Raw genomic sequence first — 17,234 nt, 5'->3', positions numbered from 1 at the left:
CCTTAATGTTTTTCGGGACTTACTTGGCTTATAACATTTAATTACCTTCTATCTTTCTGGATAATCAACGAACCAGTATAGTTTACTTGACCAGTTAATGTATTGGAAGTGTATGACATCCCTTTATATACATCTGTGTGAATCAATCCACTGTGACATCTGTATTATTCAAGATTAATGTCTTTCTTATTAATCTAGTATACCCGAGTGACCGTTTTAATTTGATCTTTCAATCCCAATACACTGGGGCAGATGTATTAAGCCTGGAGAAGGGATAAAAGAAGTGATAAAGCGGTGATAAGTGAAAGGTGATAACGCACCAGCCAATCAGCTCCTAACTGTCATTTTTCAAATCCATAATGATTGGCTGGTGCGTTATCACCTTTATCACTTCATGTTAATACACCTGCCTCACTATTCTAATATGTACACTGTTGAGCCACAGGTAATTCTCCCACTTTAGCGCTGCCGATTCCTGATCAAACCTCTTCATAGTGGCCTTAATAAATTAAGCATTAAGACTGCAGTGTGCACATCACCTACACCAAAGCTCTGTAGCCTATATTCTGGCTGATGTCTAGGTCATGTCCTGACTACAGGATAATATAGCTAGAAAACGCGGATGAATTGTGAATAGATGGCATGGTATCATGTGCTGGCAGGAATCCGTGCTCCTGCACTCTGCTACTCTTGCGTAACGTGTGTTCTCCCTTATTCAGCCCCTTGGACCACAGCACAGAACAACTCTATGCATTGTTGCTCCCTGATGCGGGATACATTTTCGTGTGTTACTACAACTGGCACTCGGTCCATCACTCACCTCTTCCCTCAGCTTCTCATGCATCAACGCCAGGTGCTGTTCCATATCAGATTTATCATCTCCGGGGACCCGGCTCGCTGCAACCTTCTTGCTGGGAGTAAAGGCTAATAAACCTTTGTGGGCTCTAGGCATGGATAACGCTAGAGACTGATAAGGTGTCCTGCAGACTCCTGGTTCAAACAGGCTTCTAAAACAGTCCAACTGAGTACTACTTAGACACCAGCACTCCTGGCCGACAGGATCCACTCTGGCGGGCTGGGCGCAGGGTAACAATCCCGTACGTGGCTTTGGAGATAACTTCTTCTGCCACAGTAAGTCCTGCAGTCTTTGCAGAGCTTTGTCCTGCTCACTCGCTGGCAAGCACATTCTAAGGCCCACAGGTCTGGCGATTGGAGAGAGTGTGGTGGTTGTGGATTGTGGTGGTCTTCTAAGAGGAGTCATGATACGGGTGCACGGCCTCAATTCTCGGTACAAGATGGCATCTCGGACCTGGCACAAAACAAGACGGAACCAAATTAAAGTGTAAGGCATTGCAGGAAATATGCAGCTCTTATATGACGGAGTCTTCTGTAGGAGCGTTGGTAAAGCCTAAGAAACCAAGCGTGACAGAAGAGATCTCGATGTTTTTTTACCTGTAACAAGGACCACGATTCAGCGACCAAGTTTTCTGTAGAGTTATATGAGATACAGCTAGTGTCACCTGCAGAAGCGGGTAACCTTGTGTCCCCAAGTACCTCTGCACGGGATAAAGTTGCAAATATTACTGACCATATATGCAACTTTATCCCGTGCAGAGGTACTTGCGGGAGGATTGTTAGTCCCATACTGCAATACAGGCTTCTGTTCACTAATCGCTGCCAGGTAAACTACAGTATGTATGATGTGTAAGTTTAGATTGATAAAACACCTCCAACATTTCAAATGGGCGAGGAACACTTACAATCACAATAAACAACATAGGGGGTGATTCAGACGCGATTGCTGCTGTGCGTTTTCGCACAGCGGGTGATCAGTCGAAACTCCATGCACCGCAATGCGCACGAGCGCCGGACAACAACAACGGGCATCACTGGTCAGCGACAGGATGGTGCGAAAATTCCGAACGCACGGGCGCTAGCAAGGCGATTGACAGAAGGAAGCTGCTTGTGGGTGGTAGCTGACCTTTTACTGGGAGTGTACGAGAAAAACACAGGCGTGCCCAAGCGTTTTCAGGGAGGGTGTCAGCTCCGTCCCCGATCAGCCTGTTGTGATCGCACTGTAGGAGCAAGTCAGTCCTGGGCTGCGCAGAGACTGCACACAGTGGATTTTTGCAGCTCGGCGTACACATGGGATCGCGCACTTGCACTGCGCATTTACACTCCCCCTGGAGGCGGCGACTATCTGAACGCAGGATAGCAAAGTTTGCAGCCCAGCGATCAGGTCTGAATTACACCTATGCTGTGGTTTGTTGCAATGGTTTCACCTACCTTGTAATATGCTTTTACTACTTTATAAAAGTCTTCAAATCATCTCTATAAAAATAATAATAAATATCACAATAAACTAAAGACCGCTAACGTGCGCCTATACAACCAGCAGGACACCTGAGACACTAACCAAAGCTCTGCAACAGCAAAACAGTGCATTTTACAATTGGATCAACATTTACTCGAAATCAAGTGAGGGGGGGGGGGGGGGGGGGGAATAAAATAAAATGTTATATATATATATATATATATATATACACACACACATATACATACATACATACATATACACACACACACATATATATATACATATATATATATACATACATACATATACACACATATATATATACATATATATATACATACATATATATATATATATATATATATATATATATATATATGTATATATATCTATATATATCCCTGCGAGAAATATTCACACAGTATAACTTTGCCATTTAATACATTATAAGATAACCAATCCCGTAATTAAATTTATTTTTAATACATATTTTTTAAACAAAACCCACGCTCTGTTTTAGCAGTATTGTACAGTGTACCAGCTGCTTGGCAATATTAATACCATACAAAACAGAACATTTGCCATCGGCACTAACATCAATATACCGCAAATAGTGTGTGTGTGTGTGTGTGTGTGTGTATACACACACAGAGTATATGTGGATACTTATCAGTCAAAACAAGATTTAGTGAGAACCTGCATTTCTATATGGGGTAGACTCAATTGTGGGTGACGTCCGCTGTGTGACATTGGACACAGGAGTGAGTGCAAAAATATGCGATCTTGGGGCTTTGTTAAGTTCTAGGCCTTGGAGAGAGATAAAGTATCAGACACCTATCATTTTTCAAACACAGCCTGTAACATGACAGTAAGGAGCTGATTGGCTGGTACTTTATCTCTTTCCACACTCAGTGATCTACCCTTATATCACTGGCGGCAATGAAATCATTCCCTGTATGTCCAGTCATACGGTACAGAGATGTGGTGCAGCCATCCATCAGTCCACAAATACAACAGGTATAGGGAAACGTGTATACACTATATGATAGCCATGCATACTGAGTAAGAACATGCACAGAGAGAGACAGATCGATGGCAGCAGATGCCGTCATCAGTACACACAGGAGATATGTTTTGGTCCTCATATATGCAAGACACTATACAGATAGGACAGACCCTACTTATAAAGTCCTGAGGTGGGGGTGGCACCTCCCAGCATAAGTAAAAGTAGGGACGCCGGACCCCCTGTACGAGTCAGAGTAGGGACGCCGGAACCCCCTGTACGAGTCAGAGTAGGGACGTCGAACCCCCCTTCCTGTACGAGTCAGAGTAGGGACTCTAGAATACCCCTTCCTGTACGAGTCAGAGTAGGGACTCTAGAATCCCCCTGTACGAGTCAGAGTAAGGACTCTAGAATCCCCATGTACGAGTCAGAGTAGGGGCTCTAGAATCCCCCTGTACGAGTCAGAGTAGGGGCTCTAGAATCCCCCTGTACGAGTCAGAGTAGGGACTCTAGAACCCCCCTTTCTGTACGAGTCAGAGTAGGGACTCTAGAACCCCCCTTTCTGTACGAGTCAGAGTAGGGACTCTAGAACCCCCCTTTCTGTACGAGTCAGAGTAGGGACTCTAGAACCCCCCTGGACGAGTCAGAGTAGGGACTCCAGAATCCCCCTGGTCGAGTCAGAGTAGGGACTCCAGAATCCCTCTGTAAGAGTCAAAGTAGGGACTCCAGAATCCCTCTGTAAGAGTCAAAGTAGGGACTCCAGAATCCCTCTGTAAGAGTCAGAGTAGGGACTCCAGAATCCCTCTGTAAGAGTCAGAGTAGGGACTCCAGAATCCCTCTGTAAGAGAGAGAGAGTAGGGACTCCAGAAACCCCTGTATGAGTGAGATTAGGGACTCTAGAATCCCTCTGCATGAGTGAGAGTAGGGTCTCTGGAACTCCCTGTATGAGTGAGAGTAGGTACTGTGGAGCGGCCACCACTCAGTATGACGGGATCAGTATAGTAAGCGCCGGTGGGCACACGGACCGGTAACCGTCCTCTACTGCACTCACCCTGCCGCCTTCCCGCAGCCTCCCGACTGCCCCACCCGCTCCGCGCACTCCGCTCTTCCAGCGACCGCCCAGCACAGGGGACCCGCGGATCCTCCTGACACATAGCGCCATCTCCCCGGCCACAGCACCCCGCAGCGATGACCGGTACCGAGCGTGACGTCAGAGCAGCACAGAGTGGTGACAGGGAACCAATAGGAAGAGGAGAGACAGATCTCCAGCGGCCGCTCTGGTAACCGAACACCCGGCCGGAAAATCCCAGCGAACCAATCACAGACCAGAGGTGTGAGTCTGCCGTCCAATCATGTGACCGGCAACTGCCAGGAAGCCCGCCTTCCGGAGCTCTGGCGCAATGGGTAGCAGGGGCTAGCGTGCACTTCCGCGTTGTGTGCTTCCTCTGTCTCAAGAACGTTCATCCCAAAGCCGCTTTCCTATTGGTTAATGTCACACCCGGCAGCCGAGCCAGAGATTTCATTGGTGCTGGAGGTATGTGACGCAAAGGCAGACATCTTGGCTGAGGAAACATGCTTGAGCTTGTGTCCTTCAATGACATGTAGGGGAGAGAGTGGAGTGGACTGGAGTTAGTCTCAGTTAGGAGTCGGACCTGCTGCTGGTGCTGGCAGCTGTAGCATTAGTTACACAGGAAGGGTTATAAGGGCATATATTGTCGTTACACAGCTATTTAGTTCCATAGATGGAGAGATATATACATACGCACACACACTCATTATATATATATATATATATATATATATCTATATCTCCAATATTCTTGGCATACAAGATGCGTTTACTTTGCCGGCTCTAGGGATCCCGGCAGTCAGGATCCTGGCAGTCTGGATACCGACGCCAGAATCCAGCTGGCCGACAATGCCGCCAGCCGGAATCCGGGCGCAACAGGGCTATTCAAGGGGACTCTTAGCGCTCGCTATGCTGCCGGCATTCTGGCAGCCAGAATGCCTCTGTCCCAGGATATTATCCCGTCCGCCGGGCATCCATACCGAACCCTACCATACTATCCTTTTAGACCAGGACAGTTGAATTACACAGGTTCTGTGGCTGGCTGACTTCCTGCCTGCAATTCACCTGGTTTTCTCTTACGTCCTAGAGGATGCTGGGGTCCACATTAGTACCATGGGGTATAGACTGGTCCCTTGGGAGCCATGGGCACTTTAAGAGTTTAATAGTGTGGGCTGGCTCCTTCCTCTATGCCCCTCCTACCAGACTCAGTTTAGAAAATGTGCCCGGAGGAGCCGGTCACAGCTAGGGGAGCTCCTAGGAGTTTTTCTAATTTTATTGTTTTTCTAAGTGTTAGGTACAAGGAGGCTGCTTCGTGGGACTTAGGGGGGTAGGAACCAACTCTAGAAGTTAATGGTTCTCTATCTCCGCTGACAGGACACTGAGCTCCTGAGGGTGATGATTGCAAGCCCACAAGGCGACCTCTCACTCCCGCAGCACGGCCGCCACCCCCTAACAGAGCCAGAAGATAGAAGAGTGGTGAGTATGACGCTGGCGGTCCGGGAAGCAGGTCGCCGGCGGGAATGGCGGCACAAGGGTGGGAGCGCAGCTCTGACAGGCTGCGCTCCGGATGGCTCAGCGGCACTTGGTGTACGGCACTGTGGGGGGTGCCCTGGGCCAGCGCAACATACCCTACACTGGTCACATAATACTAACAGGGGCTAATCCCACTGTTAGCAGCGAAAAAACCTCAGGCCAGTATAATCTCTAAAGTGCGGGAAGACGCACCATTACAGAGGGCGGGGCTTCTCAGAGCGGATCCAGCACTCACCAGCGCCATTTTCTCCCTGCAGATCACACTGAAGAGACACTGTCAGGGAGCGCTGCCCTCCACATAACTCCAGCATACCTCTGCGGTACCAGGGTGTTATAATCACTGTTTAATCCTATTAAGGTTATTCAGTCAGCGTCGGCCGTTTAGTGTATTAACTGCCTACTGGGGCGCTGTGTGGCTGGCTCCATATACTCTGTGACTCTCTGAGGGAACTCTGGGGGAAACTGTGTCTGCATTTTCCTGCGTGTGTGTGTTTATATATCTCACATAAGCATGTCTAGGAACTCTGTATCCTGTGCTGCAGAGTGTGTATCTTCTCCAGAAGAGTCTATTCCATGTACTCAGGACTGTAATATACTGTCTCAGCCTTCTGAATCCGAACCCCCATGGGTGGATTCTCTTAGGGGAATGATATCCCAGATTTCATCTCGGATGGCTCAAAATGAGACTGAAACACAGGTTTTAAGAAAGTCTGTTGAGGTTTTGTCGTATTCAGCTCCCACTACCTCATCAAAACCCCCAATTATATACCCAAAGAAACGTGCTCTTGCCCAGATAATGCAAGCTGACACGGATACTGACTCTGATACGGGGGATGATGATGGGCATATGCAAGGGGGAGATGCATTCCTTGCTAAGGGGGTGCAACTCCTGATTGAGGCTATTAGGTACATTTTACACATTACTGATCAGGTACCTGAGCAGGTAGAGGAGGCTTACTTTACAGACAATAAGATAACCTCCCTTACCTTCCCTGCGTCTAAGGAATTAAACGCATTGTTTGAAAAATCCTGGGAAAATCCGGAGAAAAAGTTCCAGATCCCAAAAAGGGTTCTCATTGCTTTTCCTTTCCCTTAGGAGGACAGGAAAAAGTGGTAAAACCTGCCTGTAGTAGACGCTTCTGTATCTAGGTTGTCTAAAAAGGTGGTTTTACCTGTCCCTGGGTCCACCACTTTAAAAGAGCCGGCGGACCGCAAGATTGAGACTACACTCAAATCAAAATCACTATACACAGCTACTGGCGTAGCTTTAAGACCCACTATTGCTTGTGCGTGGATTTCTAAAGCCATAGTAAAGTGGTCAGGCACATTACTAGAGGAATTAGATACTATGGATAGAAGTGACATTGAATTGTTTTTACGTCACATACAGGATTCTGGAGGTTTCATGGTGGAGGCCATGAAAGACCTTGGCCATCTTAATGCAAGGGCTTCTTCCATGGCTGTCTCGGCACGCAGGGGACTCTGGCTGCACCAATGGTCTGCGGATGCAGAATCCAAGAAAAGTGTGGAGAACCTACCCTTCACAGGTCAGGCTCTGTTTGGGGAAGCGTTCGATGCGTGGCTCTCCACGGCAACTGTGGGTAAGTCACCCTTTCTTCCCTCAGCAACACCGCTGACTAGGAAATCTTATCCTACGTCTACAATGCAGTCCATTCGGACCGCGAAAGTAAAAAGTTCAAACTCCCTTCCACTTTCTTTAGAGGTGGTCGGGGGAAATCCAGAAAACCTGCACCAACAGGTTCCCAGGAACAGAAACCTGGTTCTGCTTCCTCAAAATCCTCGGCATGACGGTGGACCTCCCAGCCTGGAGTTTGGGCAGGTGGGAGCAAGATTAAGAAATTTCAGTCACGTCTGGGCGTCATCATGCCTGGACCCCTGGGTACAAGATATTGTTACCCAGGGGTACAGACTGGAGTTTCAAGAACTCCCACCTCACATATTCTTCAAATCAGGCTTAACAGCTTCGCTGACAGAAGACAGAAAGTGGTGTCCTACAGGAGGCCATTCAAAAATTGCTAAAGTCAAATGTCATTGTTCCAGTTCCACCTCACCTAACAAACAAGGGTTATTACTCAAACCTGTTTGTGGTACCGAAACCCGGATGGTTCGTTCAGGCCGATATTGAACCTAAAGTCATTGAACCCTTATTTAAGGGAATTCAAATTCAAGATGGAGTCTCTGAGAGCGGTGATCTCAGGTCTGGAGGAGGGGGAATTTCTAGTATCCCTAGATATCAAGGATGCGTACCTTCACATTCCGATCTGGCCGCCTCACCAGGCTTATCTAAGATTTGAGCTGCTGGACTGTCACTATCAATTCCAGGCAGTGCCGTTTGCCCTCTCCACGGCACCGAGGGTGTTCACCAAGGTCATGGCGGAGATGATGCTACTCCTCCGCAAGCAGGGTGTGAACATTATTCCTTATCTGGACGAGCTGCCGATAAAAGCGTCTTCCAGGGAGAAGCTGTTACAGGGCATTGCTCTCTCAACTCAACTACTCCAGGATCATGGATGGATCCTGAATCTTCCAAAGTCGCATTTGGTGCCGACAAGAGACTGTCCTTCCTTGGGATGATCCTCGACACGGAAGTACAGAGGGTGTTTCTGCCGGCGGAGAAAGCGTTGGTGATACAAACAATGGTCCGGGATGTCCTGGAGCCAGCCTGGGTATCGGTTCATCGGTGCATTCGCCTTCTGGGGAAGATGGTTGCCTCCTACGAGGCTCTACAGTATGGAAGATTTCATGCACGGTCTTTCCAACTGGATCTCCTTGACAAATGGTCGGGATCTCATCTTCACATGCACTAAAAGCCAGAATTTCCCTTACTCTGGTGGCTGCAAACTTCTCACTTACTAGAGGGCCACAGGTTCGGGATTCAGAATTGGATCCTTCTAACCACGGATGCAAGTCTCAGAGGTTGGGGAGCAGTCAGCCAGGGGGAAAACTTCCAAGGAAGGTGGTCAAGTCTGGAATCCATCCTTCCGATAAACATTCTGGAACTAAGGGCCGTGTACAACGGTCTTCTACAAGCGGCACATCTTCTAAAAGATCAGGCCATGCAGATTCAGTCGGACAATGTAACGACGGTGGCCTACATAAACCGACAGGGCGGAACGAAGAGCAGAGCTGCAATGTCAGAGGTAACAAGAATCCTCCTCTGGGCAGAAAAGCACGCAGTGGCACTGTGTCACAACCCGGTCCAGTTTGCCCTGCCGATGGGTCACTTACCCCTCCTGCCACATGCAGATTCGCTCCATCACAAAGTACCTGTGTCCGCTGTCACAAGACATACAGGCTTCAGTATTTCCCGGCCTGGTAGGCCACAAGCTACAGCAAAGCCTGACCTAGAGCACTGCTGTGCCAAGTCCCAATCACCTGACCGTGGTTCAGCCAATCATTAGCCAGTATGATCTCTCTGCACCATCTGATTCAGCTCAGCCTATCCCAACTAACCAAGGGGTATATGTTCCGGTTACTGGCTCTCAGTCTTCGCTAGTTCATTGTCTAGCTCAGCTCTAGCTGAGTGAAGTTAACTGTGATTCCTTGCATTCCGTTTCCCTGCAGGTGCAGTTTCTTTCCTAAGTGCTGCACAGTATTGTTATCCAGCTCTACACCTGTGCAGGCCTTTCCTTTGGCTGCACAGGTAATCTCATCAAGCTCCTGACTGCTGGTGCTAGCCAGCACCTGAGATTCCAGCCTGTTCCAGTTCCCTGGATCCACTCCGGTTATTCACAAACTACCATCCTGTTCAGTGTTCAGTTTGCATCCAGTCCAAGTCATCTCAAGAGTGCTTCCTGATCCAGTTCTACAGTGACCATCCAGTCTGAAAGCTGGTTACCACACTGCTAAGGTCAGCCACTCCACCATACTGGACTGCAGCTACAAGTAAGGAGAGTGTTGTACATCATTACTGTATCATCCCAGTGTTAGCCTGGTTACTACTATCACACTCTTCACATCATCCAATCACCAACCCCAAAACCCTTGGTGGTCTAGTGGTCACGATCTGGCATTTTCTTGCCGAGACCCGGGTTCGATTCCCGGCCAGGGGATGGTATTTGCCAGCTTACTTATACACCTCCAAGTACTTGCACAGACATTTCCTGACTCCGGATTCACAAACAAATACCAGTCTGACACACTGTCAGTAATCTTCATTCCGGGAGTGGACAACTGGGAAGCGGACTTCCTCAGCAGATACAATCTCCATCCAGGAGAGTGGGGCCTCCACCCGGAGGTGTTCGCGGAGGTGACAGGTCTGTGCGGCGTATCTCACATAGACATGATGGCCTCCCGCCTCAACAAGAAGCTTCGGTGGATGCCCTGGTGACTCCGTGGGTGTTCAAGTCCATGTATGCATTCCCTCCACTTCCACTCATCCCAAGGATTCTCAAAATAATCAAAAGAACAAGAGTTCTTTTATCCTCATTGCTCCGGACTGGCCAGGAAGGGCTTGGTTAGCGGATCTTCTGGAGTTACTTCTGGAAGATCCGAGGCCTCTTCCTCTTCGCGAGGACCTTCTGCAACAGGGGCCGTTCGCTTATCAAGACTTACCACGGCTACGTTTGACGGCATGGAGGTTGAACGCCAGATCTTAGCTCGAAATGGCATTCCGAACATGGTTATTCCTACCCTGATACAGGCTAGGAAAGGAGTAATGTCTAAACACTACCATCGAATTTGGACAAAGTACGTGTCTTGGTGTGAATCCAAGAAGTTTCCTGCGGTGGAGTTTCAACTAGGACGATTTCTCCTCTTTCTGCAAGCAGGTGTGGATGTAGGCCTGCGTTTGGGCTCCATAAAAGTCCAGATTTTGGCCTTGTCCATTTTCTTCCAGAAACAATTGGCTGCCCTCCCTGAGGTTCAGACTTTCTTGAAAGGGGTTCTGCACATCCAGCCTCCCTTTGTGCCTCCTACGGCACCTTGGGATCTTAATGTGGTGCTGCAGCTCCTGCAGTCGGATTGGTTCGAGCCTTTACAGGAGGTTGATGTCAAGTTTCTTACTTGGAAAGGGGTCACACTATTGGCATTAGCATCTGCTAGCCGTGTGTCAGAATTGGGGGCATTGTCCTGTAAGAGCTCCTACTTGATTTTCCAGGAAGATAGAGCTGAGCACAGGACGCGTCAGCAATTTCTTCCGAAGGTTGTGTCAGCTTTTCATATCAACCAACCTATTGTGGTGCCAGAGTCTACTGACTCCTCAATCACCTCAAAGTTCTTGGATGTTGTGAGGGCTTTGAAGATTTATGTGAAAGAACTTCTCGTCACAGAAAGTCGGACGCTCTGTTTGTCCTTTATGATCCCAACAAGGTTGGGTGTCCTGCTTCTAAGCAGACGATTTCTCGCTGGCTCAGGTTTACTATCCAGCATGCTTATTCTTCGGCAGGCTTGCCATGTCCAAAATCGGATAAGGCCCACTCTACTCGTAAAGTGGGTTCCTCCTGGGCGGCTGCCCGGGGTGTCTCGGCTTTACAACTTTGCTGAGCGGCTACTTGGTCAGGGTCTAACACGTTTGCTAAGTTTTACAAGTTTGATACTTTGGCCTCTGAGGACCTTACGTTTGGTCAATCGGTTCTGCAGGAGCCTCCGCGCTCTCCCTCCCGTACTGGGAGCTTTGGTACATCCCCATGGTACTAATGTGGACCCCAGCATCCTCTAAGACGTAAGAGAAAATAGGATTTTAATTACCTACCGGTAAATCCTTTTCTTGTAGTCCGTAGAGAATGCTGGGCACCCGCCCAGCGCTTCGTTTTCCTGCATTTGTTACTTGGGTAAGTACTGCATTGTTACTTGGTTAAGTACTGTTGTTCGGCCGTTGCTGAATTGTTTCAAGCTAGTTAGCTTGGCTTTCTGTTGTTATGTGTGAGCTGGTATGAATCTCACCACTATCTGTGTATGTCCTTCTCTCGAAGTATGTCTGTCTCCTCGGGCACAGTTTCTAGACTGAGTCTGGTAGGAGGGGCATAGAGGGAGGAGCCAGCCCACACTATTAAACTCTTACAGTGCCCATGTCTCCCAAGGGACTTGTCTATACCCCATGGTACTAATGTTGACCCCAGCATCCTCTGCGGACTATGAGAAAAGGATTTACCGGTAGATAATCAAAATCCTATTTTAAGCAACTAGAGAACCTTTGTAATTCATTGTGTTCCATTTTAAAGGTATAGTATGGTAAAAAAAAGAATATATATATATATATATATATATATATATATATATAATTACACACCTTTACCTCTTGAGTATTTGCCAGTGAACTTAAGTTGATGTCACTAGCTCCTAGTTACTGGTGAAGGCTGCGTACATTGGTATCCGTTCAGATGGTCGACAATGTTAAGGTCGACACTCAGGTCGACCATGGACAAATGGTCGACACATGAAAATGGTCGACACATGGAAAGGTAGACATGAGTTTTTCACATTTTTTCTTTTATGGAACTTTTTCATACTTTACGATCCACGTGGACTACGATTGGGAACGGTAACCTGTGTCGAGCGCAGCGGAGCGAGGCACCTTGCCCGAAGCATGGCGAGCCATGTGAGGGGACACAGTGCACTATTTGGGGTTACCCATCACTTTACGCAAAAAACGACACCCAAAAAAGTAAAAAAAAACCCTCATGTCGACCTTTTCATGTGTCGACCATTTGTCCATGTTGACCATGTCAATGTCGACCAATAGTGGTCAACCTGAGTGTCGACCTTAACATTGTCGACCATTCATACCGGAACCGCGTACATTGGTGCTACACACAAGATGTGTATCCAGTGAGCTTACACAATAGCTACATTATCACCTTCTCCATGTTATTTAGTGGAATCACTGTTTTCAAACATTTCCATTGTAATCAGCCTTTTTATCCTTTCCCCTGCGCTATACAGTTGACCTTTACCATACCTCCCAACATGACCCTCTCCAGGAGGGACACAATGCTCTGCTTCTGGACTTTTCTCTTCATTTATATTTGTCGGCATCTGTTTTTAACAGGTTAATGGATAACAAAGGTGATTCAGCACAGGTGGTGGCAATCATACACACTGGCGCACAAGGTCGGTGCGAGGGGCGCGGCCCGCACCCAGGTGTCACCCGCCAAGGGGACACACCAAAGTGCCAACTCCTGCTCAGTGACAGGAGCCGGGTGCTGCATTGTAACATTACGTGCAGCAACCCGGCTTCTGTCACCTTGTAGGAGCAGGCAACAGAGACACACTGATCTCCGGGAGCAGCCCGGACCCCCGGAGTGATGAAAATGCAGGTCGGGGCGCTTAGCCACGCCCTCCAAGGATAACATGTGTAGCCACGCCCCCATGAAGCCACGCCCCTTCCGCGTGCGCATCGGGTGCAAATGAGGTGAGTGACGCCTCTGATCATACATAAAGGAAGCCCAGGAGCAGAGCATTGTGTCCCTCCCGGAGAGGGTCATGTTAGGAGGGGTGGTATTCATGTGACCGCCGGTCAGCTGACCGACAGTCACATGACCTCCTCCGTGAGCCCGACGGCTCACTATCCCGATGGTCGGCATGCCGACCAACAGGGACTATTTCCACTCGTGGGTGTCCACGACACCCATAGAGTGGGAATAGAACCCGTGGCGACCGCAAGTCGCCACCGAGCCCGCAGCGTGGCGAGAGCAGCGAGCCCGCAAGGGGCTTGCTGCACTCGCCCCTCCCCGCCGGGATCCCGGCGTCGGTATGCTGCCGGGATCCCGGCGTCGGTAAGGTGACCGCCGGTCACCAGTACTACACCCGTTAGGAGGTATGCTTTACAACACCTCCGTAATGTGATAACTGCCGGTTGTACTTCACTGGGAGCTATTTCCGCCTCCACCCCCCCTTACAGTGGTGCAAAGGCCATGTGACCTGCGTGGCAGCTGTTCAGTAAACCTATTATTGCCATGTATGATTTTATTAGCTATGGAGGAGATTAGAAGCTGTGCTCTGCCAATTCTGCAGGAGCTGGAAAACCGTCCCGAGACAGCCTGGAATACAGAAGTAAATCAGCGGCCTTGTGTGGGAAATTAGTAGGAATAGTAACGGAACAAGGTCATGGGAATTCACTTTACAATTCAGTTCCAAGTAACGGCAAACTAGAGATACTGCTGTACTTCACTGGGAGATTTCCAGAAAATGTGACCCTGTACATAGATGCAGTAATGTAATTTAACCAAGAGGAGGAATGCAGATCTAGCCGTCCATCTCTTCTCTACATTACCAGATCGCTATAATGGCCTCTGCTAGCATTACGTCACTGTTATAAGACATTTATTGATGCATTTGAGGTTGAGCGAGAGCTTTCATGTCCCTTCTGTAGATCTTGGGCCCCCCAAAATATAAAAGGTTAATTAGAAAAGTAAAAAATAAAACCTGAAAATGGTCCCTATCTCCCCAGCCCACCAAAACTGTCATATATTCACTGTGACATTGATACATTTTATAAATTGCGCAGATGTCACACAGAAAGCAATGTGGTTCCAAACCTACAAGTTACCAAAAAAGAAAAGATAATTCTTTCATGATTAGATATGGTTTGATTATTCCCAGCCTAATCATCACTCTAATAATTACTCTGATACAAAGGAGCAATAGTGTAGATCTATCGGGTGGTCTTCAGTATGCCGAATGTCGGGATCCCGGCGCACAGTATACCGGCGCCGGGATCCCAACTCCCGGCATACCGACAGCTATTCTCCCTCGTGGGGGTCCACGACCCCCCTGGAGGGAGAATAAAATAGCGTGGCGCGCCACCGTGCCCGCAGCGTGGCGAACCCGCAAGGGGCTCCTTTGCGCTCGCCACACTGGCGGTATACCGGCGCCGGTATACTACACCCGATCTATCATACCCGCGGATGTGACAGTCAGGGAAAGACCATTATTCTGGCTGCTTAAGCTTGGGAGTCACATTCAGTGCAACAGTGTGAGGCTTTTGTTCCAGAAGTTATAGGTCATATTAGCAGTCATAGGGGTATATTCAATTGAGGTCGGATACATTCCGACATGCATTTGTCGGAATCGATCCGACAAGGGCTATTCAATGCCCATCTCAATTCGACTTGAGATGAGGGACCGGAGAGGGGGGACAGCCGCAGGCAGACGGGGGACAGCAGCGCGGCAGGAGGATGTGTCACAGCCGCCAGACCTCACAGCAGCGTCCACCTGGCTCCAGCAAGCGGGACCTCACTTGCTGGAGCCGGGTGGACGCTGCCGTGAGCTGCGGCTATGACACATCCTCCTGCAGCGCTGTGCTGTAGCGCTGCTGTCCCCTGTCTGCCCGCGGCTCTCCCCTGTATGCCCGCGGCTCTCCCCTCTCTGGTCCCACATCTCAGTTCGACTTTTTTTTAAGTCGAACTGAGATGGTCGGAAACGGGGCCAAAACCTGTGGAATTTGGCCCCGTTTCCCTCAGAAGCACGCGGATCGGCAGCTATACCGCCAATTCGCGTACTATTCAACAAGTCGAATTCCCCGACTTGTCGAATAAAAATGCTCGGGACTGAAGTGGCCGGAACCCCTTCCGACCTGAAAAAGTCGAAAACTGCCGTCTTTTCGACAAGGCGGCAGTTTCGACCTTGATTGAATATACCCCACAGGATTCTAATGTTTGAAACTGACTAAGAACATAATTTCCCCAGTCATTCCTGTGATAAGTAAAGACACCTCCAGCAGTTTTTCTACGTTACAAGACTGATATATCTTGTGTGTTTTTGTTTGTAGCTTCATGTATTTTTCTTTATGATTTTATTTTTGTCGTGTAATTATTTTGTAACTTGAATTTAGTTTAGATATATTTCTTAAGCTTGGTGTGCTTTATTCTGCTGTACTGAATTTCAGTACATCACAAGGGCAATTGTGGTTATATCAGGATTTTGGTACTTACCGATAAATCCCTTTCTCCGATTCCACAGGGGACACTGGAGCGCAGTTAGAATGGGGAAATAGTAGGCAGTAATTGGGAGCTGGCACTTTAAAATAAGAATTTACTTACCGATAATTCTATTTCTCATAGTCCGTAGTGGATGCTGGGACTCCGTCAGGACCATGGGGATTAGCGGGCTCCGCAGGAGACAGGGCACATCTAAAAAAGCTTTTAGGTCACATGGTGCGTACTGGCTCCTCCCCCTATGACCCTCCTCCAAGCCTCAGTTAGGTACTGTGCCCGGACGAGCGTACACAATAAGGAAGGATCTTGAATCCCGGGTAAGACTCATACCAGCCACACCAATCACACCGTACAACTTGTGATCTGAACCCAGTTAACAGTATGATAACACAAACGAAGTAGCCTCTGAACAGATGGCTCACAACAACAGTAATAACCCGATTTTTGTAACAATAACTATGTACAAGCATTGCAGACAATCCGCACTTGGGATGGGCGCCCAGCATCCACTACGGACTATGAGAAATAGAATTATCGGTAAGTAAATTCTTATTTTCTCTAACGTCCTAGTGGATGCTGGGACTCCGTCAGGACCATGGGGATTATACCAAAGCTCCCAAACGGGCGGGAGAGTGCGGATGACTCTGCAGCACCGAATGAGAGAACTCCAGGTCCTCTTTAGCCAGAGTATCAAATTTGTAAAATTTTACAAACGTGTTCTCCCCTGACCACGTAGCTGCTCGGCAAAGTTGTAATGCCGAGACTCCTCGGGCAGCCGCCCAGGATGAGCCCACTTTCCTTGTGGAATGGGCCTTTACAGATTTAGGCTGTGGCAGGCCTGCCACAGAATGTGCAAGTTGGATTGTACTACATATCCAACGTGCAATCGTCTGTTTAGACGCAGGAGCACCCAACTTGTTGGGTGCATACAATGTAAACAACGAGTCAGATTTTCTGACTCCAGCTGTCCTTGAAATATATATTTTTAATGCTCTGACAACGTCCAGTAACTTGGAGTCCTCCAAGTCGCTAGTAGCCGCAGGCACCACAATAGGCTGGTTCAAGTGAAATGCCGAAACCACCTTAGGGAGAAATTGAGGACGTGTCCTCAATTCTGCCCTGTCCGAATGGAATATCAGATATGGGCTTTTGTATGACAAAGCTGCCAACTCCGAAACTCTCCTGGCTGAAGCCAGGGCCAACAGCATGGTTACCTTCCATGTAAGGTATTTTAAAGCTACCGATTTTAAAGGCTCAAACCAATGAGATTTGAGAAAATTTAGAACCACGTTCAAATCCCACGGTGCCACTGGAGGCACTATTGGGGGTTGTATATGTAGTACACCTTTGACAAAAGTTTGTACTTCAGGCACTGACGCCAATTCCTTCTGGAAGAAAATTGATAAGGCCGAAATT

General features: G+C 48.4%; 1 protein-coding gene and 1 long non-coding RNA gene across 3 annotated transcripts in view; one reads left to right on the top strand and one right to left on the bottom strand.

Annotated features, from left to right (window-relative positions):
- The window catches only part of C8H6orf136 (chromosome 8 C6orf136 homolog), a 38,351-nt gene extending 33,773 nt beyond the window's left edge, over window positions 1–4,578 (bottom strand). The window contains exons 1-2 of the mRNA XM_063938013.1: window positions 4,372–4,578; window positions 821–1,309 (exon numbers count right to left, since the gene is read on the bottom strand). Coding sequence (XP_063794083.1) covers window positions 821–1,309; window positions 4,372–4,482 — 600 coding nt within the window. The 5' untranslated portion in view covers window positions 4,483–4,578. The remainder of the gene's footprint in view (window positions 1–820; window positions 1,310–4,371) is intronic.
- Window positions 4,579–4,663: 85 nt separating this feature from the next.
- Window positions 4,664–17,234, top strand: part of LOC134949446 (uncharacterized) — a 28,423-nt gene continuing 15,852 nt past the window's right edge. For both annotated transcript variants that reach the window (XR_010183166.1, XR_010183165.1), the window contains exon 1: window positions 4,664–4,854. This is a non-coding gene — a long non-coding RNA (uncharacterized LOC134949446). The remainder of the gene's footprint in view (window positions 4,855–17,234) is intronic.

Source organism: Pseudophryne corroboree, chromosome 8, assembly GCF_028390025.1.
Source record: "Pseudophryne corroboree isolate aPseCor3 chromosome 8, aPseCor3.hap2, whole genome shotgun sequence".
NCBI classification, from domain to species: Eukaryota; Metazoa; Chordata; class Amphibia; order Anura; family Myobatrachidae; genus Pseudophryne; species Pseudophryne corroboree.
Note: the sequence above shows the minus strand (reverse complement) of the source record. Positions and strands in the feature narration are given on the sequence as shown.